Genomic DNA, 26,322 nt, shown 5'->3' on the forward strand with positions numbered 1-26,322 from the left:
AAAAGGTCAAAAGCGCAGTATGTGGACATCAAACGTTACAAATAAATGTTCAAATGGAAAAGTAATCACAAGCAAAGATGAAGGACACTTTCTTTGAAAAAAAACCAACAACAACAACAGGTTATGAAGACAATCCCCATGCCTGTCCAATCAGAGACTTCAATCCACCTCTGACCTCTGTGGCTATTCTTAGCAAGCCCCAAATTGCTGCCCTCTGATTCACACACAGATTGGCTCCACCACTATCACACAATGGGGGGTCAATCAGGATCAGCTAACTGCTAACAGACAATACAAGTCAACAGGGAGGGTTAATGACTTTCGACCCGAAAGCTCGAGTCCTGGTTCGAACTACAAAAGGCACTTTTACTTGTGTTTTTATAAGATATTGGAGTATAATAAGTGTGATAGAGGCAGGGTCATTGTGTGGGTTATCTGCAGTGTAATATTTTGTCTGGTAATCAGTGAATATTACAGCACTATTGTTAATGTGACTTGCCAACTGTGAGCAATGTTTGTGTTTTTTAGACTACTATTTTTAACCATTTAGTCCAGGGCTTGTACATGCCAAAGACTCGCCCTCCTGGGCACTAAGAAAAAAAGGATGAAGTTGATTCCATTAAAAACAAAATATTTTAATCAAAAACAAATTTGTTTGGATTGATTTCAGTGAGATTTGAGAAGATACAACAAACTAAAAAGGCTGTTTTTGGATGTTTGAAACTAGATGAAGCATCATTTATTATTTCAATTTTCTTTTCACCGACATTTGTCAGTTAAGGACACTTTTGAAGTGCAGCAGCACAGCGAAAACAAATAAGCATTTATTTGACTTTTACTTGGTGCAACTGCCTAACTGATAGTTTCCCATTCGAGGACGGTTGTTTCGTCCACATTGGTGGCAATGTATTATACAATGAAACACAAAAATGCTCTAAAACAGGACAGTACATTATATGGCTGTAATGAATGTGTGGTTTTGTCTACAGTAGAGCAGAAGGGTGGACACACACACAGACACACACATAGGAAAAGGGTACAAAGGTAGTTTTTGTTCCCTGTGTCGCTGGAACTTCAGCTTTGCTTGGTCATCATGGATAAATGCCCCTCTTATCGAGCACAACGGGCACAGACAGACACAGACACACACACAGACACACACACACACACACACACACACACACCTGTGTAAAAAGAAGCCAATAAGCACCTTAATATTAAAGTTAGGAAAACCCATTAGGCTGTTTTTGTGTGCGTGTGTGTGTGTGTGTGTGTGTGTGTGTGTGTGTGTGTGTGCGCACGCGTGTGTCCTCGCATCATCTGTGGCAGCTGCCTGCACTGATAGTTGCTTTGTTGCTTTGTTTCCAGTGAGTGCTTCTTAATGAGGTCAAAGGCTATTTAGGGCCATTGGATGCTGACAAGGAGAAACAAGAGGTACCTTCATTACGGTCAGAACATGCGCACACGCACACATAAAAACACACACATACAAACGCTCATGCACTCATAGCTATTCATTACATTTGAGCAAGACAAGGTGCAAAAAGCTGTTGCTGGAGAAAGAGACTCTTTGTGTGTGCTAGAAAAATAGATGGGTCTACTGATTTCTATTTGGAGAGAGGGTGGGTCAATTAGATTTATCCATTAGCATAATGAGAACATTTGTGGCTACACACGTGCTTTCCTTTACAAACATAAATTACTGGGATGTTTTTTCTTCCTTCCAAGACGTGTCTCAGTAGGTTCACTTGTTTACATCCCCACTATGACCTAATTATGGTGAATAACAGCGACGTGGAATAACCAGAGGACTACATGTTGCGTTTCATAATCCTGTTAATGGTAGCCTGCAGGAAACTTAATGACGCAGAGAGTTTGAAAATGCGACCATTGCTCCATATGAAAAGTGAATGTGATAGTAGTCACAACTTTTAGTTTTAGTTGAATTACTAACTTGCACTGTTTCGTTAAGGCAGATAAAGCATGTTTGCAAAGTTAAATGTTTACATTTAGAGGTTATTCAATATATTCTTTCATCACAAAATATACTCTAAACCAAGCCATGTTTGCACAGTTAAATGTTACATTATGTTATTCTATTTTATTTTTATTTATTTATTCGGGACAGTGCACATTAATGAACAATCTAACATTTCTGTACAGACTGTAAATGAGCCAGGTTATAGCATAAATGCTAATTTTCACCTGTAGTCCCGAGGCAGTTCTATTTTTTATGTTAATAAACTACATTCTAAAGATTTACTAATGAACCCTCTGGTTTCTTCAGGCTTCAGTCATGTATCAGGATACTCTTCAAACTGGCAGCATTATCAAATTATATACGGTGATAAATATTTATATTGATCAATATGAAAAAAAAATATTGTGATCATATTTTTTACCATAATCGCCCAGCCCTAGTTCATCATGTTTTCTTTTTAACCCTCCGTGTCCTCCTTGACTACGTAGCAACTGTGTGGAGGAGGGGTGGGGATGAAGCGCAATCACAGAAGGCTTGTATCATGTGGAAGCACCGACAGAATTGTCGTCATTACTTAGAATTCCTCATGGGGGAGACAGAAACTACACATATAGCTTTAACGTACAGACAACATCACTCACTCATTCAAATTTAGATTTCTCCTTCAATACTACTACTGCAGAATCTTTTAACCAGACCTACGTTAGGCCAACGTGGTGAGACAAAGGGAGAACTTGCTTTGACGCGTGGTTTGGGCTGCCAATAAAACAATGTCCATACTTTAAATATCTTTCAGTGCTGTGACCACACCTGTGTACCTCTGGCTGTTGATTACCTATATGCATTCTGGTGACAATGCTCCACCCAGTGATCAAACAGAAAACTGCATATGCATTAATGTGACCCATGTGGTATATAAGCAAAACAAAACACAAAGTTGCATAATGGCTCCAACAACCACTATAAAATGTCACCGTAGTGCCAAAAAAGGAGAGAGGAGCCTGTGTTAGAAGAGACAGACAGCGAGGAACTGTCAACACTCATACCCTTCTCTCACACACACACACACACACATACACACACACAAACTCTCTTACTCTCTCTCTGAGTCACCTGCAGACAAACCCCTTTATTGAGAAGAAGGCGGCCATCTTTGATTAGATGGAGTGACTCAGCAGACATGAACACAAGGGGTTGTGTTTGTGTTTTTTATGTGTGTGTGTGTTGGCCTGTGATTTTGTGTGACAGTACAATGAATGAGCGCGTTTGTGTTCATGTGGGAATATGTGAATGTGGGCGACTGTGGCTACAACAGAGAGAGAGAGAGAGAGAGAGAGAGAGAGAGAGAGAGAGAGAGAGAGAGAGAGAGAGAGAGAGAGAGAGAGAGAGAGTGTGTGTTGTCATACCTCGTGGTCTGGTATCTCAGAGGAGAGAGTCTTTCCCAGAACCGCTGCCGTCAGGTAGGTCCAACAACGAGCCGTATTAGCCAGGTTATAACCTCCTGGTGAGGAAGAGGGAGACACAGACAGATATAAAGAGGACATTTTGTGATCACATGCAACATATTTGTCAGATGCTGACAGTTCCTGAAATCCAAATCTTTGTCTGACCATGGCTAAATACCGCCAACGTTGTCAAGCGAAAAGGTTTTTTGAAATGTAACTGTGTGGAACGGATTCATTTCAATGAATCTAGTCGCTTACAAGGCTTTGTAAACAGGACGTCGAGACAAAGACAATGAACTGAAAAAGAGAATGGGGGGGCGTTGAAATGAAGTGTTTTCAAATTTAGCCGGCGCAGCCAAAGTCTCTGACACGCTACAACAAACTAAGAAGCTAACAAGACCAAATGTTAGCGCGTGCTCTCACACACACACACACACACACACACACACACACACACACACACACACACACACACACACACACACACACACACACACACACACACACACACACACACACACACACACACACACACACACACACACACACACACACACACACACACACACACACACACACACACACACAGAAAGAGAGAAGGATGAAGAGGCTAGACTTGAGTGAAATCAAGAGAATGACAAGATCCAAGAAAAAGTGGAGGATATAACTGAGACAAAGTATGTAGGACAGAGAGGGAGGGAAAGAAAGGAAGAGAGGTGGGATTGTAGTTGAGTAAAATGGCTTCATTGTGTCGTATAAGTAGGGTATCATCTGGCCAAGGGCTGAGGGGTCTGGAACAGAGCATGGTGTGTGTGTGTGTGTGTGTGTGTGTGTGTGTGTGTGTGTGTGTGTGTGTGTGTGTGTGTGTGTGTGTGTGTGTGTGTGTGTGTGTAATCCGTGTTTGCGTAATTGTGCAGAAATGAGTGGATCACTGAGATTCAAAAAGGAAATACAAACACACATAAAGGACATGGTTAATCATCTACCTTTCATCGGATAGTATTTTAATACACTAAGTGCACGCTTATATACGGGAACACACATAATTAACACATGCATACACTCCAACACATGGACATCCATCTATACAATTACATGAAAAAACACAACCTCAGCCAGAATAATAAACAAACTCATACATCGTACCTCCTCCCAGCAGCAGTGTAGGTAGCTGCCACTCCAAGACATGCTGCAGACACTTGCCCACCCCCACTGGGGTCATGTTAAAGGAGCACATGGGGTCGCCCGCCATGGTGTCGGCACCTAGCTGCATGACCAACGCCTCCGGGTTAAACTGTGCACGCACTTCCTGCATTACTCTGCAAAACAAGACAGCAGTAAACGTGTTGTTACCCACTGATGATGTAGGCTGGGCCAATCAAGAGCCAGTATGTTTTAACTCAAAAATAATAAAGAAAAGAAAGAGAAAAGAAAAATCCCCATCATGCATTTTTTTATGTTTTATCAAAATCTGACCAGCTGTAGCTTCTGTCAGCATTCGACTATGGACCAGCTGTCTACAGTCAGTTCCACCAATCAGAAGTGACGGAACACCAGTCTACAGTCATTTCCACCAATCAGAAGTGACGGAACACCAGTCTACAGTCATTTCCACCAATCAGAAGTGACGGAACACCAGTCTACAGTCAGTTCCACCAATCAGAAGTCACCACCTAGAAATTATTTATGAGCTGTTTAATCATTCTCATCTCAGTGAGCAGTAAAGTATGGGCTACTGCTTGATTTCGGATCATTACATTCCTTAATTGCAAGACAAATAGAACAAATAAAACCTGGCATATATGATCAAATCTTCAGTATATGTTATAAAAACAATAACTGGTGGCTCTAAAAAATAAAAATAAAAACCTGAGTCTGGGAAAATCCATGACTTTCCTCTGAAACAACATAAAAAATACTTTTTTTCTCTTCAAATATATATATCCCTTCAAAATTCAATGATAGCATAGATTAGACCTACTGACTGTCATTGACTATAACACCGGACAACCTGGTGAAACTACAGTGGATATTTCAGGGGTTTCTGGCACTATACAGACACTGACGCCAAAATTAGCTTCAACAAAAGGAACTTCAACAAGAAAATCCCAAATTTAAGCCCTGACATGGAAGGAAATACCCTGCTGAAGTGTCCTTGATAAACCGCTGAAGCTGCATTAGCACCAAGGCACTGACCCTGACCTTTAATCTCTGGGTGGAATGCGTCAGGAGAGGGAAGGGAAAATAGAATTTCTTCTCAGGGGTCCTTGAGGAAAACATGCCTTTAAGGTTGCCTCTGAGCTGCTTAGGGAATTCCTAATACTTTACTGTGTGTGTGTGTGTGTGTGTGTGTGTGTGTGTGTCTGTGTGTGTGTACCTGGTAAAAATCTGGTAGTATCGGTCATCCTTGATGCCGTCCTCCAGCGGGACGTTCACGGCGTACCAACGGCCTTTACCCAGCCCCGTGTCACACAGGTCACCCGTACCTACACACATACACACACACTTATCTCACACTGTCTCACAATATAGGAGATTAGATTTTAAAACATATTGTAAATATATGCAAGTATCCACCTGGGAAGAATCCAGGAGAGAACTTGTGCAGGGAGACGGTCATGACTTTGGATGTGAAGCTGAAGGCATCTTCCACACCTGCAGTGAGAGAAGAAGAAAAAAAAAAAAAAAAAAAAATAAAAAGAAAAAATCTGCGCACTTCAACCTGTACACCCACACCAAATATTGTTGGAGGGATCTGCAGGTTTGCAGAAAAGTAAACATGTTTAACTGATTTCCAGCCTGATAATACATTGTTTGTGTGCGTACCATCTCCATGATGCAGGTCAACGTCTACATAGAGGACCCTCTCGTATTTCTCCCTCAGTTTGAGGATGCCCAACACAGCATCATTCACATAACAGAAACCTGATGCCTCATCCCTGGGAGACAGAGAGAGAGAGAAAGTGTGAGAGAGAGAGTGAGTGAGTGAGTGAGTGAGTGAGAGAGAGAGAGAGAGAGAGAGAGAGAGAGAGAGAGAGAGAGAGAGAGAGAGAGAGAGAGAGAGAGAGAGAGAGAGAGAAATAAAACTGTAGGGTCTGAAAGTCTGACCTTAGCATGGAGCGCCCCCGTCAGCCTCATCAGTGGAACTGATGAGGACAGCTGGAGGTGCCTAAAGTTCGTGGCATCTAGAGGTGGGCAATATATTGATATTATATCGATATCGTGATATGAGACTAGATATCGTCTTAGAATTTGGATATTGTAATATGGCATAAGTGTTGTCTTTTCCTGGTTTTAAAGGCTGCATTACAGTAAAGTGATGTCATTTTCTGGACTTACCAGACTGTTGTAACTGTTCTGTTATTTGCCTTTACCCACTTAGCCAATATATCCACATTACTGATGATTACTTATCAAAATTCTCATTGTGTAAATACTTTGTGAAAGCACCAATAGTCAACACTACAATATCGTTGCGGTATCGATATCAAGGTATTAAGTCAAAAATATTGTGATATTTGATTTTCTCCATATCGCCCAGCCCTAGTGGCATCCATCTATCTTCTGTCTGAACAGGTGGACTTACTTCTTGGCATGGTGCCACCCTCCTGCCCAGTTGATAGCCACGTCACACTTTTGGTCCAGCAGACACTGGGCTGCTGTCAGTGTAGCGCCCCCTACTGCTGCTGCATAGTCATATATCCCCTCCACCACTGGACAGTCATAACCTGGAGGAAGAGAGACACATGTAGAAAAACAATCAAATTAAGCCCATTTTGGCTTAACAGAGCCCACAATGCCATGAAACAGCACTAAGATATATTTTAAAGATGACTTTTTTTGTGGCATTTAAAGGCCTTTATTGTTGATAGGACAGCTTAGACTTGAACGGGGAGAGAGGGGGGGAATAGCACTAAGATATATTTGAGTGTTTTCTAAAATACTGCACTTGAATATAAATAAACAGGAATGTAAATCTTTTTTCCCTTAGCTTGAAACTTTTTTTTTCTGCACAGGCAGCACTTATCAAGTCTAAATCGTGCCGTCATAAAAGAGGATAGTAGGATGGTAAAGGGATTTGAAACAAAACAAAGAAACAATGAAGTGTGATGTCAAAATAAATGAAAGAGATGACGGAGAGTGATGGTAAAGAGAGAAATGTCTCAATCCGGGAAAAGGTGGAGCAGTTTGCTTTTGTAACAAGACGGAAGGATGAACCCGAGAGGTGTGCAGAACACAAAAGGAGGAAGCAACAAGAGGGATGACTCCAGGGCATAAAGAAACGCGATAATGGATGAGGGCGAATGAAAGAAGGGAGGGAGACGGATAGGGAATGAGTCAAGGAAACGAAAACAAGGAGGGTGGAATTGAAGATTGGTCTAAAGTTAGAAATGTAAACTTTGGAGAAGGGTGGACTTCAAGGCAGCTCGTCCAAGAACAACAGACCCTGGTGGGATTGTTTTGACCGTGTCCCACCCAGTTGAGGTTCAGCTGAGTTGAGGCGGGACATTTTTATGTATTCCTATCTCAACCAGAGTATACAAATGATGTGAAAAGGACAGCAAGGATGCTATGCAGATAATACTTTCATTTAGGTCACTGAGAAAGAAATGTAACCCCTTTAAAACTAACTAAAATGTCTGTTACAGTAAGTACAATTCAAAACCTTGACATTGTACTGTGTACCCAGCAGGCTTGTGCACAATTCAGAATTGAATTGAGAATGACTCCTAAATTCCAATTCAATTCTTGAATTTGAATTGAATTTGAATTGATGTCAAAAACAGGATCTAGAATTACAATTCGAATTTGAATTAAAGGAAGCAGAATTGCAATTCAATAAAAATTCATATACATAATTTAAGGGAAGTGTTTAACAATGAAGCTTTACAATGTATGTCAGATATGATTGCATTACATATTCTATAAGCGATATTAGTCTGAACTACTTGTACAGATTACATTAACAGGAAATGTTTTCCCCCAGCAATGAATGTTAAAAGCTCTAGTCACAGAACAAATAGTTAAGTTTGATTTATTGTAATTGTAATTTTGTGGAACATGATGGAACATGACTCCATTTCCCAGAATGCTTTACTTTAACCAAGTATTTAAAATTGTTGCCAAACAATGTGAGGTGGACATTTGTTTGAAAGCTTCTTTTCTACACAATTTGATGGTCAACACTGGACTTCTTAAGTTTCAGAAGTACCTTATAACTTCAGATTACAAACATTTATAGATTTGACACCTGTAATAACAGCGACATGGAAAATAATGGCAGGCCTAAAAGGTCATCTGTACTAGTTCATTTTGAAGAACCAACTCCAACACTAACACCTGGAAACCACAGAGCCATATGCAAGCACTGCAGTGCTCCAGTCTGTGGCTCCATCAAGGCTACTTCAAATTTCAAAAGGCATCTACAATTTTGAAAACCATCTCTTTATGGTATTATGCTACTGATATTTGATATCATCAGTCTTGGGGTCACTACTCAAGAACGTGTAATACACATTATTCACTTTAAAAAAAAAAAAAAAAAAAAAAACATAATGCATTACCTTACATGTTATTCTCTCTGCATAGTAACTCATTACATTACTGTAGCGCAACACAGCAAGAGCCTGGCATATAGCTTATAAAGGGCTTAAACACACCAACTCACAACAACAGTAACAGTAACATTAATGTGTTACATTACTCAGTTACAGACAAATGTGATTATATTATGGCATTACTCCATAAGGAAGTAATGTAAAGTAATCCCCCAACACTGGATATCATACGTGTGTAAAAGCATGCAAGCACACTTTTTTCTTATTACTTATTGTAAATCAAGAAAACTATTCCATTGTGGAATTAATAGAAATATTTGTTCTCTGACAGAGTGATCTATATTTTGGAACAAAATGTATGCAGGGTTGAGGAGTGACTAGTTAAGTGTAATGAAATTATGTTATTAAATTACAAAATTAATGTAATTGTATTTAGTTGTATTACGGAGGTAAAATGTGTACTTTAATTAATCAAATCAAAAGGAAATTGCTTTGCATTGATAAATATTGGTAAGAAATTACATTTCCAAAGTAACCTTCCTAACACTGAATGTATGGGAGATTCAACACATTGTTTCTGTTGTGTGACTGTGTGGAATTTCTCTGAATTGTCATGAATTTAATTCCACTTCCTGTCATTCCAATTCCAATTCAACTTCCTGTGGGGCGGAGTCAATTCAATTCAAATTCATGAATTGAATGGAGGCCAATTCTGAAATTCTGAATTTTGCACAAACCTGGTACCCAGACATAAGCTTTTTGGATCTTGTGTTATAGTACCCTCTGCTGCCGACAGACAAGCACTGCAGTGCTTGTTTCCTCATTAATCCCTCTATTTTTTATTATGCTGTGATGAACAACGGCTACACAAAAACATTGGTATTAAATCGGTCTGTAGTGAATAAAAAGGATCATCCAGTACTATTTTGAGACAATAAATGTGTCCATAAATGTTCTCTTGTAACCCGAATTCTGCTGCAATTCATGATAAATTGTTAAAGGTGTCCTATATATAGTATAGTGTTTTCAATGGACACTCTACTGAGTCTAAGTCCTTTTCCTGGCTCACTGCTGCATATAGGATTTAGGTTAAAATGATTACACTTAAGTACTTAAGTCAGGCTCCTGCATATGTGGCAACTTTGCCCATATTTTTCTAAGACCTCACCTAAGTCCTTAGCATCTAAACTATGGAATGCTCTGCTTCCACCCTTATGGTCTGCTGTTTTTGTGGATTCTTTTCAAAATCAGATAAAAGACATACCTGTTCAGACAGACGTTAGGTTGACCGGTCTGCATTTTCAATATTATTGTGTAATAATGATTGTCTATCGCGTTCTCACCATGCATTGTGTTTCTTGTGTTTGTAAAGCACTTTGTGACTTATGTCTGTGAAAAGCGCTTTATAAATACATTTGACTTTCTTACGCACTGGATTCCTACATGAAGCAGCATTGCAGATGGGTAGAATTAACAGATTCCAGTAACAAAGGTGAATAGATTATTTTGGCTGGTAAAAGTTAGCGTCGGCTCTTCTCACCCAAGCCGTAGTCGACTGACTGGGGGTCATCGTTGTCTCCATCCTGGCTGATCTTGTGAAGATGCTCCAGGTAAGAGTCTGTGTGGAACTTGGCCATGTCCTCTATGGTGGCCACTTGAGGTTTAACGGTGCTGCAAAGAAAGGGGGGCGGGGGGGAACAAAAACAATAATAATGGTACATGCAGCTCGGACAATAACTGGTTGTTTAAGCAGTGGCAGAGCAACTCATGCTGCTGACAATTAAAATACTGTATGTAAATAAAACTACAGTAATCCGCAGACAACTATAGGCGCTTCATGGGATACTACGACCTGGTGAGACATCACTTTCAGATCAGAAATGACCAAGTGTGCAGCTTAAAGCTACAGAAATATTGGCACCAAACACAGCCAGCAATAAAAGAAAATGCCAACTGCACAGAAACTGCTGAATCAACGCAATAAATACTGCATTGATATAGTGCAGTGGAAATTGCAGGGATCAGGATATGGAGGGGGGAAATTACCACAATCGTCCTCCTTAAGTTTAAAGAAAAGCGATACAAGCTGTGAGCTCAGTGTCCATTTTCCAATGTTCAAAGCAAACTTTGATGTAATAATCTAATAAAATGGAGAAGTAGAAAATGGCGAGGAAAACCACCAAACCATCTTTGGAAATAGTATGTCTTACTGTGCTGGAGATGAGAAGTATAATCAATAAAAGGTAGAGGCCAAAATATGTCAGTGGTCATACGGTGTGTGTGTGTGTGTGTGTGTGTGTGTGTGTGTGTGTGTAGTAATGGTCTGGAGGGGTGTTTCATGTCTATGTTGTTGTACGGGATGAGGTTAGGGCAGTAAGTTGTATTACTGTATGTTTATGTTTGCCTTGTTCGGCTTTGTTGTTCTTGTTTTTAACCGTATGTCTATTATTTCTGTGTAAGTACTTTGAGAGCAACAAAAAGCCGAAGTCAAAATGTTTTAACCTGGCCATTAAAACTGATTCTGATCTCGTGTTGACATTAGCTTCCACTCACCTCATGTGTTTAAGGAGTCCATAGGCTTCTATCAGTGAGTGGACCATACTCGCCTGGAAATGAACACGAAATTAAAAACACAGACTGGAAAATGATAACAACAAAGCAGGCGAGCTAGTGAGTAAAAAGCCTGGTGGCAAACTAACGTTAGCTCTTCCAACTCACCCGGTTTGGCACTTTGGATAAACTGTCGCAAGTCTCGATGTATTCCGGGCTGTAAACATACGCGACCTTCCGTTTACCGCAGCTGTCATCATCACTGTCTCCCCTGCGACTCATTTACGTGGTTTAAAATAGAAATTAGTTGACGAAGAATTGAGCTAAAAGAAATTCACTGTGATGAGAGATGCGAGCGGCGTCTTCTTCTCAGGTGTGGTGTTACACCGTCAACCTTCCCCCCGGTAAAGTCGGTTCACTACTCCGTTAGACGTTAAACGACGATGATAAAAGTTGAAATATATACATGTATTTTGAGCAATTTTAACTCGTTTGAAAGACGGACATTTTGGTAACGAATGGGACGGATATGCTGAGCTGCTTCCTAACGGTCACAAGCTGTGAATCCAACGACCGTTCCGCGCGCGGACGTTTCTTTACAGTGGAGCGTACGCGGAGGGAGAAGCATTCTGGGATTTCTTGTAGTCTTTTCGCTTTTCTAGCTAACGACATAAAGTTTCAAAAAAGTTTGAGGCAAGATGAATAGAATAGGATAAAAATAAAAAGAATATATAAAATATAGGTTTAATAAAATAATAATTGTTTGTGTCAACGTTTTAGTTAAGACACGACTTAGTAGGCATATTACACTATTTTCTCCACTTTTTGTCATTGTTAGATGACAAATAAGACATCAAATACAGTCCACTCCTCAAATTTAAAACCATTTTCTGCATTTCTAAATATAGTGGGGTATACACTTGTTCTCTTAATACATCCATGGGTACACTACTGTCAAGTTATTTACAAGTAATAATAGCTTTTCCGGTTGAGAAAATAAAAATATGTATTAACAGTTAAGCACTGATAGGCCTACTGCAGTGAAGGTATAGTAAAAAGTATATATATAAACATGCAGCAGAAGAAGTGTTCTTATTCTTCTTAACGTAACTTAATTTTAATGTTTTTGTGGGGGTGTTTGGGAAAGGATACTTCAAAAACAGTTGCATGACCCATATGGTGGTATAAAAGCTAATGTTAGGACCATAGACTGTAAAATATCTATCTGTTCTATCATTAGGACACTATATTTTCTTCTTTCTTAATCACTTTTGCGTTTCAGTTCCACCCGTCGAAAAATGCCGTCTGATGTCAAAGTAAAGTAGTGAAAATATTCTAAATTTAGCATACACTTTAAGGGATAATTGGCCGAGTTTAAACCAGCTCTGTTTCATTGCAGTGTGTGTGCAGATGAACGGTTCCCTTCGTGGTAACATTGTATCTTGAGGTTGTTTTTTTTCTCGGAGTGATACTTATTGTGCAAAGGAACTTGAATTATAACCGTTGTATATGGTTATTATATCACAGCTAGAACCAATCAGATTGCTTGATTTGAGCTACCCGTTTTATAATATTTTATAATATACTGTATATTTTATTTTAGGACACTGTTTGTTGAAATAATGATATCCGCCTCCTCCCACAATGCGTAACTTTAAGTTATGAACTTAAACTGCACTTAGTCTTCATGTCCCCAGCAAAAAAACAGTAACTTTATAGTAGAGAGAGTGCACAGCTCTTTCTGACACGCTTTTATTTTGAAGGCAACATCTCTTATTGTTCCTGCTTCCTGTGACCAGTTTACCGCAGGTAGCAGCTTCAGGTTTCAACCGTTTCAACACTTGCTGGAACTTCTTCGCTGCCAGCGTTGAGCTGTGTTTTTAAAAGACAGTCAGCCAGGCTGCAGCTTTTCTAGTCGCGTAGAAAGCTGCCCTCCTCTTTGCTTTGTGGACGATCGAGAAGCGCCGAAGAAATGACTTTAATGTCGAGGATTTAGCGAGTTTGTGTTGTTGAGTACTTGAAGCCACCTGAAACTGAGCAGAACTGTTGACTAGTTGTCACAATGAGAAGCAGGAGCAACTCGGGCGTTAAACTGGACAACTATGCCCGGATAGTTCAGCAAACTATCCTGCAGCACCAAGTGAGTATTTGTTTCTTTTTTTTTTTTATCACATTAAAAGTTAATCCAAATTGACGGTATAGTAACGTTAGTTGCTTCAAACCTGCAGGCAGGTTATGTTAGCTTGTTAGAGAGAACACAAACTCCAATGTTTTCATGCATGGACTAGTTAAAGTAAATTTATATTGCGCAAGGCATACACACACACACACACACACACACACACACACAGTACTTGTGAGTGTGTGTCTTAATTAAATTACATGTCATTTAGCTGATGCTTTTATCCAAAGCGACTTACAATTACTACATATGTCAGAGGCTGCACACCTCTGGAGCAACTAGGGGTTAAGTGTCTTGCTCAGGGACACATTGGTTGATTTATCGCAGTGGGAATTGAACCCAGATCTCCCACACCAAAGGCATGTGTCATATCCACCGCGCCATCACATGCTTTGAGTCATTTTTCAAGTTTTATAAGAGATGATTTGCACTTGTACACTTCTAAAGACCCTCATTAACATACATCCTATGCTCTTAAGTATGGATATTATACCCATATGGGATTGTGGCACCAAACCATTGGCATTCATCTGCAGCTACAACAGCCTCCACTCTTCTGGGAAGACATTTTTTAGGAACCTGACTGCAGGTCAAAAACCTATTTTTTATTGACCTGGCTTTGTGCACATGGGCATTGTCATGTTTAAACAGGAAAGGGTCTCCCCCAAACCAGCACAAAGTTGGAAGTAAAAAAAAAAAAATATATATATATATATATATATATAGATATAGATATAGAGAGAGAGAGAGAGAGAGAGAGAAAAAATATCATTGTATGCTTTAGCTTAGCATTACCCTTCATCTGAACTAAGATGAAACATGAAACACTCCAGCCATACAGTCCTACTAAAAGTCCACATACTTTTGGCCCTATAGGAAATGCAAAACTACAGGCCAGACCCCAAACCTTATCCTAAACTTAATCTGAACATACATGTAAACCCTCAAATGGTCTTTTAAAGAAGTCAGGACCAGACAAAAAAGTCCTCATAAGGTCTAGAACTCAAATTGGTCCTCAGAAAGATAGTACAAGAACACATACACCTCATGTATTTTCCGTGTGTTCCTATAGGACAGCAGGTTACAGAAAGTATTTGGAATCTCAAGACACAAATAGAGAAAATCCAATGAATCAGTTAGATGCTCGTGGAATAGAGGCTTGGTAAGGGGGCAGGACTCAGACTCTCTGTAAAGGGTATTTCACAATACAAAAACTGTCCCAAATGGCTACCAGTCAGCATACAGGTCACTGCTCAGATGGATCACTGCACTAACAATCAAATGTGCTCACTGAGAGCCGAGGCTTGCTGCAGCAGTTGATAAAGAGTAAGAAAATGTATTGACAGTAAATCTATCTGTCTGTTCTTCTGGGGGTATTATATGTCTTAGCCAGAGATCTGCAGTGTGTAGTCAACAGTCCATTCCATTAGTAAAAGAACCAAACACACGCTACTCTAAAGACATAAATCACCCTAGTTACACTCACTTTTACACGAAGAAGAAGGTACATCATGTTGACTTTCTTGCTGGTGTATTTCTGCAACTTACCCAGAAGCCACATCCGTCTCTGTTAATGATGAAACTCATCTTGATGATGAAAGACTGCCATTAGGTCTCAGTTAGCTGTAATTAAAGTGACATTTTATAACTTAAACATCAGGAGAAATGATTATTTAGTGGCTCTTCTTGACCAACAGCAGTTACAGAGAGGGAAAAGATATATTAAATATGGTACACAAAGATCACATTTTATTCCAGTTCCTCAGCGAGCTGCATAGTTTCAACTTTCTTATTTCCTTCAGTATTTTGCTGTTGTGAAGGATTGTGGTCTCTATTTACAAAAAGAAGCAACTGAGCTTATGGGTAATGTAGTTAAGGTTGCACATTTACATAGGTAGATTGTCTAAACTGATGTGAAATGAGAAAATACCTTATATAAAGCTAATACGTTTTTAAACAAATTTTCACAGAAAAATAATTATTTTTTATTTTTTGAAAGGAGCAGATTTGTCTTAATAGATTTATTTTATTTTATGTTCCAATGCAACCAAAAGTTGTATTTTCTGCTACAACAAGACAATCACAGTTTACATTTAGACCCTCAATTTGAAAATTTTCACAGACGCCACCTTCTCTCATGTGTGTGTATACCTGCTTTTTTCTTAGTCTTGTGAAGTAGTTTTTTCACATATTCTTGTCAGATTAACCAATGATAACTATTAGTTACTTGCAGTCCTAGTTCATGGATTAGTAAATGAAAACAAAAGGGGGACAATGCAAACATGCACTTGTCCCTCAAAGTAATACTACAACAGTTAAAGTGATGGTTCGGAGTAATTTCACCCTAGGGTCTTTTGCACCATGACCTCGAGCCAAACACCCCCCCAGAAGCTTTTTTCACCTGGGTCTAACATTGGGAGAGTTAGCGTAGAGCAGCGTTATCAGCTGAATAGCTTAGTGCAGGGGCTAATGGACCCACGTTTGTATCTCGTAAATGACCCCACTAATAATGCCCGAAATGATACCAAACTTCTACAGGTTATGTACTCATAAAACGATGGATTGGAAAGTTTGTAAGTACACCAGAAGTTTATGAACACTTGCCTGCTGGTTTCTGCTCTCTGCTGTTGTTGCTGCTGCCGGCAGTAAGACGAGTGCTTAGGGCCGTCTACAAATTACAACACCGAAAAGAGATGCAACAAAAATATTTTTTTATTTAACTTTTTTTTTTAACTAAGTGCTGTAGTATAACTAGCAGGAGACAAGTAATAACTGAGGTAAGTTTGGAGACATTACCTTATTTAATCATTAAATTAATAAATATTTTAGGGCCGGGACTCAATTAAAAAAATTAATCTAATTAATTACAGGCTTTGTAATTAATTAATCGAAATTAATTGCATTTTAATTCCATAAATATTTGACCTGAGAACAGTGAGAAGTAATTTTTTTCACATGGATTTTTAGTATACCATTGAATAATAACTGAATACATAAGCTTAAGCAACACAATATTGTTTATTTTTGTTCAACCAAGTCCAGCAGACCAGTGCAATTTTTGCCATTAAGTGTAGCAATAGCATATTTAGAAATATAATACATTTCAGAAATTCAGGTAGCCTATAGGTAGGTAGACCTTCTGTAAACTATGTTTTTTTTTTAAGTAAAACACAATACTTTCAAGTACATTCAGACTTGGTTACCCTGGTCCTTAAACCAGTCATCTGGTGGAGTGTAGGTTGGGTGGGGGTCCTTGTACTCGGAGTTGTGCTAACGTCCACGCTAGCTGCTAAATGTTTTGCGTCGAGGTGATACTTGAGGCTCGATGTGCTGCGGTGACATGCACATTCCTTGTTGCATAGCTTGCACACAACCATGCTCTAATCGACGCTTCCATCCGTTCGTTTTTTATAACAAAATTTCCCATCCACGGAGCCAACCAAAGCGGTCTCGTCAGCTTCTTCGTTCATGTTCACTGTGGTTTGTTGTTGTCTGAAGCATCTGAAGCAGGTCTGAAGTCAGGAACGCTAGTTGGTGCTCCAGTATAATCGGTCCGCCGAAACTCATCCAGTGAGAAACGTCCCGCGGTGCAAAAATAAGTGTGATTAAAATGCGTAAAAAATGTTTAACGTGTTATTTTTTGTGTAATTAATTAACGCATTAAAGTCTGTAATTAATTAATCTTAATTAACGCGTTAAAGTCCCGGCTCTAAAATATTTTTGTTGTATCTCTTTTCGGTGTAGTAATTTGTAGACAGCCTTAAGCACTCGTCTAACTGCAGGTAGCAGCAGCAACAGAGAGCAGAAGAGAGCAGGCAAGTGTTCATAAACTTCTGGTGTTATGAGTGCATAACCTATTTGTACTAGTGTAGAAGTTTGGTATCATTTCGGGCATTATTAGTGGGGTCATTTACGAGATACAAACGTGGGTCCATTAGCCCCTGCGCTAATAAGCTATTCAGCTGATAACGCTACTCTACGCTAACTCTCCCATTGTTCGACCCAGGTGAAAAAAACTTCTGGGGGGGTGTTTGGCTCGAGGTCATGGTGCAAAGGACCCTAGGGTGAAATTACTCCGAACCATCACTTTAAACTAAATTGTTTGCATGTCAAATGTAATCCCATTTTGACTTTGAAATTTATGAATTATAACCAGTTTTCTTTTTCAAAATAAACATCAATTCCCAGGCTGTTTTACTAAAATTAAAAAAACATATTCTAGCTATATATTCTGTTGAGCTGCACAAGTAAATGTGGAGCCCCTGAAGCAGTTCACCTCTACATCAGTGTCGGAAGTGTCTTATTTGTTTGTGTTAACTGCCGACCTGTGACCTTTGACCCCTCTGTGTGTGTCCAGGATCCAGTGACAGGTCTTCTGCCGGGCAGCGCTGAACAGTCTCACTCCTGGGTCAGAGACAATGTTTACTGCGTCCTGTCTGTGTGGGCGCTCAGTCTGGCCTACAGGAAGAACGCCGACAGGGACGAAGACAAGGCCAAGGCCTACGAACTGGAGCAGGTAGGTGTGTCTCTAGAGCTGGGCCATATGGTCAATCAATTATAAAAAAAAAAACCATATGGTAAAAATCAATTATCGCAATATTTTTGACCAAATACATCAATGCCGATATTGCAGCAATAATGTACTGTTGACTATTGGACCGTTCAAAAAAATCTTAACACAATGAGAGTTTATATATATATATATATATATAATATTTGATTGTTGATTATATATAATCACCAATAATGTGGATACAGTGACTAAGTGGGTAAAGGTACATAAAAAGTTCAGAAAATGAAATCACTTTACTAGAGGTGGGAATCACCAGAGGCCTCACGATACGATATCACGATACGATATTATTGCGATTTTAAACATATTGCGATATTCTTCGATATATTGCAATTTTTTAACCTTTTTTCCAACTTCGAGTTGTTCCCAATTTCAAATGATGTCCCCAAAAGAAAACTGACAACACATTATAATAATAGATCCATACTTGGCGTCTGTATATCGCTACAGTATTGCCACGGAAAATATCGCGATACAATGCTTTATCATTCCCCCAACCCATGCACTTTACTGTAATGCAGTGTTGCGGCTGTAAGCAGTCCAACAAAGTGCTGCCACAAGGGACTAAACACCGAGAGATGCATAAACACACTGTGACGCACTCGAGATTGTATTGCAATGATTTATTCCTCCACACGTAAAATACGACTAGCACTGCAGTTACCAGATGTAAAGTTACTTTGTGAGTCGAAATAAGTGCCCACCACCTACAATATAAGTGCACAATATAATAATCAATAAATAATATAAATGAGACCAAAAACAACATACAATATGTGGCTCCTACAACTTGTGACCTATCGATATTACGATATCCAAAAGTTAAGACGTTATCTAGCCTCATACATCAGTGTCGATATAATATCAATATATTGCCATGCCCTTTGTGTCTGTGTTTGGGGTTATGAAAAAGAAGTTATGGGACTTACTTCAGTCCCAGTGCAGTGTTTCTCTCTGCCGATTCAGGTCTCATGTTTCTCTGCCTGAAAACCAGGAACGATGTGTTTTTAAAATGCTGACATTCAGCCATTTCTCTCTCTTTCTCCAGAGTGTGGTGAAGTTAATGAGAGGCATCCTTCAGTGCATAATGAGGCAGGTTTGTATCTCAAAGTATTTTTTGACACCCTTTCTCATTTTGCTGATACTCCTTGAGCTCTAGAAAATGATTTTGACACACACCTTTTCCTCCGTTTCTTTCTCTCACACATACAAAGACACACAGGACAGGTTAAACTGCAGCTAATGCACCTTTTTGTTTTTTTAAGCCTAATTTATTTATTTATTCCTACTTCTTCTCACGATCGAGAAGAGTTCTGCTACCACATTTGGAAAGGTTTTAGTTAAATGTAATTTGTTCATTCTCAGTCTGTATTCATACATGTTGTGGCGTAAACTAGGCGTTGCATTAATCTGATGAGGTAACAGTTAGTAATTCCTCATCATACACTCATTAATGCAAGAATATATAAAAGAAAATAATGTCTGCTTTGGTCTGAATTTGTGGGTTCATCACTACATGCAACCCAACCAAAGTTTTAAACGGGCAACATATATACTGTAGCACCTTTCATCTAATCCATCTTCTGAAGATTCAACTATGAAACTGTAGATAAAATAAGCACATGTAATGAGAATTAAATTCCTGAAAAATCCAGGTTCTTCATCACGTCGATGCATATTTTACCGACGTACTTTGTAATACAGTCGGAGACATTAAAGGATGTTTATCACAATACAAACAATAATCTCATGGTATATGTTGTGTTATTGCCCTATATATATATATATATATATATATATATATATATATATATATATATATATATATATATATATATATATATATATATATATATATAAAGTTACTGCTCCGATACTTAAAATATCCTCCATATTGATCACAACTGCATCATGTTAAATCTTTATTCAGCAGTATTTGCCTCCTCATGATTTCTTTTCGTTGGGTACGTTATCACTTTCCTGCAGCTGGATAAGGTGGAGAAGTTTAAATACAGCAGAAGTACCTCAGATTCACTCCATGCCAAGTACAACACCAAGACCTGTGCTCCGGTTGTCGGGGACGACCAGTGGGGTCACCTGCAGGTCGACGCCACCTCACTCTTCCTGCTCTTCCTCGCTCAGATGACCGCATCCGGTAAATGTGCAACAGAGAGACATTTTTGCATGTTAAATATTGATGAATCTTTGCAGTATAACTACAGTATATACTTGAGTTACCTGTTATACCCGATACATGTTTTGTTTTACCTGCAGTTACGACAAACAACTACTTTTTTTTTCGGCTTTTCCACCTTTAATTTTTGACAGGACAGCTATTTTTAGATTTGAAAAGAAAAGTGTGTGAATTTTAATTCAGGTTTTTTGATCTTCATCCTGCCTGTTTTGTATCAATTCTTGCTCTACGAAAAGTCTTGTCTTTAGCAAGAAAAACCACAAAAAACTGTTGACACATTAGTCTTGTTTTAGTCTTCATCAATACACCAGTTAACAATACCTTTTGTGAACAGGTTAAGTTGAAGTTTTAACCAAGACCAAGTTGGAGCACTTTCGTCAAACTGCCTCAAGCTCAGAATCCACCTGGCTGATTCACTTCAGGGTGTCGCCAAACAGAACGAAACGACATCTTCGAGATTGTAACTTTAACCGTGGAATACCTTAATAAGTTGTCCGGTACTGTCTTTGTGTGTCTACCAGGTCTCCATATTGTCTACACCCAAGATGAGGTGGATGTAGTTCAGAATCTCATGTTCTACATTGAGGCGGCTTACAAAGTGGCTGTAAGTGTTCGTTCATTGTCAAAACAAAAATCACTTAAAGGACAAAGCCTCTCTATACGGAACCCCCTCCATTCCTGGATCCAGTTTAATAATTGGTGATTCATTTTCTGGAGATCTTTTCTGGAACCGTTAATGTCCCATTTATGCTGTCTTCTTCTTTTCTGGCTCCTCACAGGATTATGGGATGTGGGAAAGAGGAGACAAAACCAACCAGGGCATCACTGAGATTAACGCCAGCTCTATAGGCATGGCCAAGGTTGGTAATACACACACACACACACATACATAAACACACAGATTCAGAATACTCCCTCAGGGAAATTGTTCAGTCAGATTTGAGGTAAATGAATGAGCAACAAAAGAGATAGTCAATACGTGACATCAGTGTTGTGCCTGAATGCGTTCAGTGAACTCTTTCATTTTTTGGGTGAACATGGACTGAACGTACTGTATTACTGACTGAGGAACGTTACTGTGAACTCGTTCATTCTGGTGTCTGTGAACGGCACGCTCTCTCAGTTTAACTTTGTTCAATAGATTCAGCCAGATTTTTATAGAGCCTTCCAGGCCAAAACCCGGCTAAAACACACCGTAAACAGGCCTAAATGTGTAGCGGAAAAAACACCCAATCTGGCAACACCAGCCACCAGTGTCGCACCGCCGCATGCGTCCTCAAAACAAAAAGCAGCATGGAGGCTTCGTATGATCATTTAAACAAGTTTTATGAACTTTCCCAACACTGCGTGACACAAAAAATAAGTAAAACTAGGTTAAAAAGTAAGATTGGGTTAAAAGATTATGTTGCTTAAACAATGGATTGTACAAATGGTATTGTAGTGCAGTGTCAACATAAATAAAGTACAGTATAAATATATAAGTACCAGCAGTGAATAAATAACGGATATTGCTCATGTAACGGAGTAATTATTGTACATAATTGTCCAAGAATATTTGAGATTGAGACGTGATGTGAAAGCTACGTTTCACTTGACTGAGTGCGGTGTTAGAGTGAGGAGAGCGGTGGGGAGAGGTACAGTAGCTGGAGGAGAAAACAGCCGGAGTGCTGAGTGAGAGCACAGCTTCCCTCCACAGAGACGGAACAGGTGCTCCAGTAAAAAAAAGAAATCTCTGGCTCGGTGGAAGGTGTCTAGTCACCGCGGTGGCCTTTTAAGCTGACCTTTAGACGGCCCAGACTCTCCAAACGGACTCCGGGTCAGACGGAGGGACTTTTGTTTTGGTGCTGAAAGTAGCAAACACCGTAGCACCAATACATCCTGATGTCAGTGGCGATAAATATAATGCTGCTGTCAGATAAAATCCTTCAGTTGAAATCTCTCTCCAAGAACTAGGAGTCATTTTTAGCTTAATAGGAACATGTTGTTTTTTTTTTTTTTTTTTTTTTTTTATGTTATTGGATATTTAAGAGTTTTATCACATTTAAAAAAAAGTCTTGTCTCAATCCATACAAATCCTGATCCTCGTGAGGAAGTTTTCACACAACAGGAAACTCTCTCTCTCTCTCTCTCTCTCTCTCTCTCTCTCTCTCTCTCTCTCTGTGTGCACACGACCCCGGCTCCGTCCTGTACAAGAGGTATCAGGTTCTCTGTGGTCCCCCAGGAATGGCTTCTCACTCTAAAATAACACAGGACTCGTAGTACCCAGTACACACACACACACACACACAGATAATTATATTCAGAATACTTTATTTATGCCCTCAGGGAAATTGTTCAGTTCAGTCAGATCCATGGTAAAAGTAAGACACACACACACACACACACACACACACACACACACACACACACCGAGTTTAATTTAAGACTTTGGAAAGAGGCAGGCGATCCCTGCTCCAGTTATTCCATGTTGTTCTTGGTGGGGGCAGCAGTAGCTCGGCCCCTGTATGGTATGTAAGTACAGAGTGTGGACTGGTAGCTGGAGAGGTACCAGTTCACCTCCTGGGCACTGCCGAGGTGCCCTTGAGCAAGCCATGGGCAGCCCCTCGCTCTGACTGATCTGTAATGTGTAAGATAACAACATGACATGTAATTTCCCCTTGAAGGAGCGTGAATCTTTATTTATTTTATAATTAATTGTATAATGTAACCCGGATTATGTTATAAAAACATAATCCCAGGAGCAATATATTTTATACCAAACAGTGGATTTCTGTGAAAATCTGGGAACAAGATAAACCTTTATTAATTCTTTTCTGCATGAATGCTACATGTTGCGTTTTTATCTACAGTAAGTGTACTGTACTGTATGTTGCAGTGGAGGAAGTATTCAGAGCTTTCACTCCAGCAAAAAGTACAATATTTACCTCTGAGATGTAGTGGTACAAAGTAGCATAAAATGAAAAAAGTTAAATAAAGTTGAGTACAGTAAATGTACTAATACTGCTGTCTTGTTTTTAACGAGGGTGACAAGACGTATTGATGAACGTATGCATGTTGTTTTTTTGCTTTTTGTATGTACGTTGTCGTATTGCTAATTGTATTTGAATTTTATTTTCTTTCACTCCTCTGTTGTTATGTAATGATTGTGTTATATGTTGCCCCCCCTTGAAAATGAGAGGATACATCTCAATGGGTTTATCCTAATGAACAAATTTGAATATGACTGCTGTACGTCCTCCAGGCAGCTCTGGAGGCTTTGGACGAGCTCAACCTGTTCGGAGCAAAAGGAGGACCTGGATCGGTCGTCCACGCTTTGGCTGACGACATACAGCACTGCCAGGTACACACACACACACACACACACAATATTATTATCTAGGGTTTTCTGTGGGCTCTTAAAAAGTCTTTAAAAAAGTCTAAAATTTCTAAATCTAAATGTTATGCATAAAAAGTCTTACATTCGCGTAAGTATTGTGTTCTAGGTCTTAAATAATTTTAAACGGGTCTTAATTTTCCCACGTCAATGTAACGCTACCTCTAATTGAAATCTTCCTGCAGTGCTTTTAGAATGTGTTTTTTAAATTTTTTTATTCTGTGGTGTTGTAGTTCTTTGGGTCGCTAGTCCAAATATAATTCACTGTATTACGACTACAAATGAGACCAACATGCAACTTAGATGTTTACGGACTTTGACATCTGACTTTGTTTTTGATGTCGTGATATAGGTCTTAAATTTCGTTCATAATGGTCTTAAAAAGTCTTACATTTTTGACTTGGTGAAACCCTGCACAAACCCTGAATGATATCTTTGAGGTGGAGAAGCAGCCTTGATTCCCACTTTCCTTCCTCCGTCATCAGTCCATCCTGACGTCGATGTTACCCAGAGCGTCCATCTCTAAAGAGGTGGACGCCGGAGTCCTGGCGATCATCTCGTACCCCGCCTTCGCTGTGGATGACATCAGCATCGTCAACATGACCAAGGAGGAGATCATCTCTAAACTGCAGGTGCAGAGAAGTGCAGTGAGATAGCAAAAAGATGGACTTCCCACGGTAGCACACTGTGTGAATGCTGACTTCCTCTCTTGGTCTGTTCAGGGTCGATACGGCTGCTGCAGGTTTCTCCGAGACGGACACAAAACGCCTAAAGAGGTAAACCACTTGTTATGGTTCGTGCTTATCCATTTAAAGGTGCCGTAGGTAGGATTGGGAAGATCCAGGACTTAGCCAAAGAATTTGAACATCGACAACTTCTCAGTCCCTCCCCTCCTTTCTGCTGAAGCCCAAACGGTCTCCTAAGCCCCTCTCCCCACAAGGGAGAATGATCAGTGATTGACATGCTGTTAGACATAAGTCTTACCTACTGCACCTTTAACTCACTTTGTTCAGATAAGCAGTGGAGAAATATGTTATTCCATGGCCTCTGTTTATTTATTTTTTTCTTTTCTTTTTGTATCTTACCACAGCAGAACAATATCGGTTTCTTTTCTCTGCTGTCTCTTTTTTTCCCCCAAACATAAAGACGACAGGAAATTAATACAGTTTGGGAGAGGTAAGGTGTACAGTGCTTACATAAAACAATGGGTGGTAGGAGCCGGGAGGACTTAAGAGAAACTTAAAAATAATGGAAAATGTCAATAATAATCACGCTGTTGACGGGAATAAAACAAAAGAGAACTTTTCAACATTGAAGTAATTTTTTCAGGGTCCTTTTGAAAAGTAGACATTACTAATTTCTTTAATATCTCAACAAAGTCTAGCCGTGAGGGCTTTACATCCAGTATTTGACCCACTTAAGCCAACGTTTACATGGCCTCTCTATTTCATGTTTTCATCATTAAATGTCAAAAACGTCTTGAGTTTTGACTATTTGACTATATCTTGTTTAAAGGTTTAAACTCCCTTCTTCTTTCAGTCCCTTTCGTCCTTATTAGTATTAGTAGACATAGCTACGTTAAGCAGAAGGCTAAATGAATTCAAACACGTCTGGTCACACTGAGGCCAGAGTGGGGCTGCTCTGGCTGTTGGAGGAGCCGTATGTCACCGTCGGCGTTGTTTAGATCTTACGTAATGGGAACTTGGAGGAGGCTGTTTGGTTTAATGGACTGTAGCAAAAGGTCTTCACCTTTTCTCTCTTTGGATAGAAAATAGGTTGTCAGAGTAGTTAAAAATACATTCTTAAACTTCTCTCTGCACTTTATGCTCAGATTTTCATACGTTAGGCTTTTGGTCATGCTGTTTGGCTTGTATTTTATTTGATTGAACGTTATAATATATTAGACTACAATAAAATCCTGGACTTCCATTGATGTCCCTGGTGTTTTAACAATCCATCATCTTTTTGTCAAGACAGAGTAGACATTGAATGTCTGACATTTTGGATTATTAGAAAATAGAAACAAACACAATTTGAAGAGCGTATCATATGAACAAACTGCTCTTCTTTTTTAGGAAGCAGACCAGCTTAAAAGGCTAATTAATGCCCCCCCCCACACACACACACACACACACACACACACACACACACACATATTTCTTTTCAACTGCTAAAAAATGAAGAAGAAAATTTTACACACAAGTCGCAGCACTTATTTATTTATCTACTGCTGTGGTGTCTCATTGCCTTGTAGAGCTGCTGAGAGACCAATCTGTACGTGCTAAAGGTTGGATATACTTGGATATTCCAGTTATCAGTGTGTGTGACAGCCAAGTGGTAAAGTTGAGTATGTGTGCTCTGCAGAACATTTCCTGGAGTTGTGAGAGTTACAGAAATGCAGAATTTCTGGCACAACCTCCCCATGGCACGAAGAAGAGAAATTGTCTCAAAGGCTTTAAGGGTCCA

The 26,322-nt window shown here is 39.4% G+C and overlaps 2 protein-coding genes across 11 annotated transcripts in view; one reads left to right on the forward strand and one right to left on the reverse strand.

Annotated features, from left to right (window-relative positions):
* The window catches only part of hdac8 (histone deacetylase 8), a 33,781-nt gene extending 21,659 nt beyond the window's left edge, over positions 1-12,122 (reverse strand). Inside the window, exons 1-10 of one of the 2 annotated variants that reach the window (XM_028564373.1) lie at positions 11,703-12,122; positions 11,538-11,590; positions 10,525-10,655; positions 7,013-7,154; positions 6,253-6,365; positions 6,004-6,081; positions 5,804-5,912; positions 4,573-4,745; positions 3,388-3,482; positions 1,349-1,414 (exon numbers count right to left, since the gene is read on the reverse strand). In XM_028564373.1, coding sequence (XP_028420174.1) covers positions 1,388-1,414; positions 3,388-3,482; positions 4,573-4,745; positions 5,804-5,912; positions 6,004-6,081; positions 6,253-6,365; positions 7,013-7,154; positions 10,525-10,655; positions 11,538-11,590; positions 11,703-11,816 — 1,035 coding nt within the window. In that variant the 5' untranslated portion in view covers positions 11,817-12,122 and the 3' untranslated portion in view covers positions 1,349-1,387. Of the gene's footprint in view, positions 1-1,348; positions 1,415-3,387; positions 3,483-4,572; positions 4,746-5,803; positions 5,913-6,003; positions 6,082-6,252; positions 6,366-7,012; positions 7,155-10,524; positions 10,656-11,537; positions 11,591-11,702 lie in introns of those variants that run through there. The other variant, XM_028564372.1, reaches the window with a different exon arrangement.
* A 1,192-nt stretch (positions 12,123-13,314) lies between these two features.
* The window catches only part of phka1a (phosphorylase kinase, alpha 1a (muscle)), a 36,521-nt gene continuing 23,513 nt past the window's right edge, over positions 13,315-26,322 (forward strand). For all 9 annotated transcript variants that reach the window (XM_028563808.1, XM_028563809.1, XM_028563811.1 and 6 more), the window contains exons 1-9: positions 13,315-13,674; positions 18,074-18,232; positions 19,338-19,385; positions 20,276-20,444; positions 21,005-21,087; positions 21,263-21,343; positions 23,725-23,823; positions 24,342-24,488; positions 24,579-24,632. In XM_028563808.1, coding sequence (XP_028419609.1) covers positions 13,597-13,674; positions 18,074-18,232; positions 19,338-19,385; positions 20,276-20,444; positions 21,005-21,087; positions 21,263-21,343; positions 23,725-23,823; positions 24,342-24,488; positions 24,579-24,632 — 918 coding nt within the window. In that variant the 5' untranslated portion in view covers positions 13,315-13,596. The remainder of the gene's footprint in view (positions 13,675-18,073; positions 18,233-19,337; positions 19,386-20,275; positions 20,445-21,004; positions 21,088-21,262; positions 21,344-23,724; positions 23,824-24,341; positions 24,489-24,578; positions 24,633-26,322) is intronic.

The sequence above is a fragment of the Perca flavescens genome, chromosome 19, assembly GCF_004354835.1.
Source record: "Perca flavescens isolate YP-PL-M2 chromosome 19, PFLA_1.0, whole genome shotgun sequence".
In the NCBI taxonomy this organism is placed as follows: domain Eukaryota; kingdom Metazoa; phylum Chordata; class Actinopteri; order Perciformes; family Percidae; genus Perca; species Perca flavescens.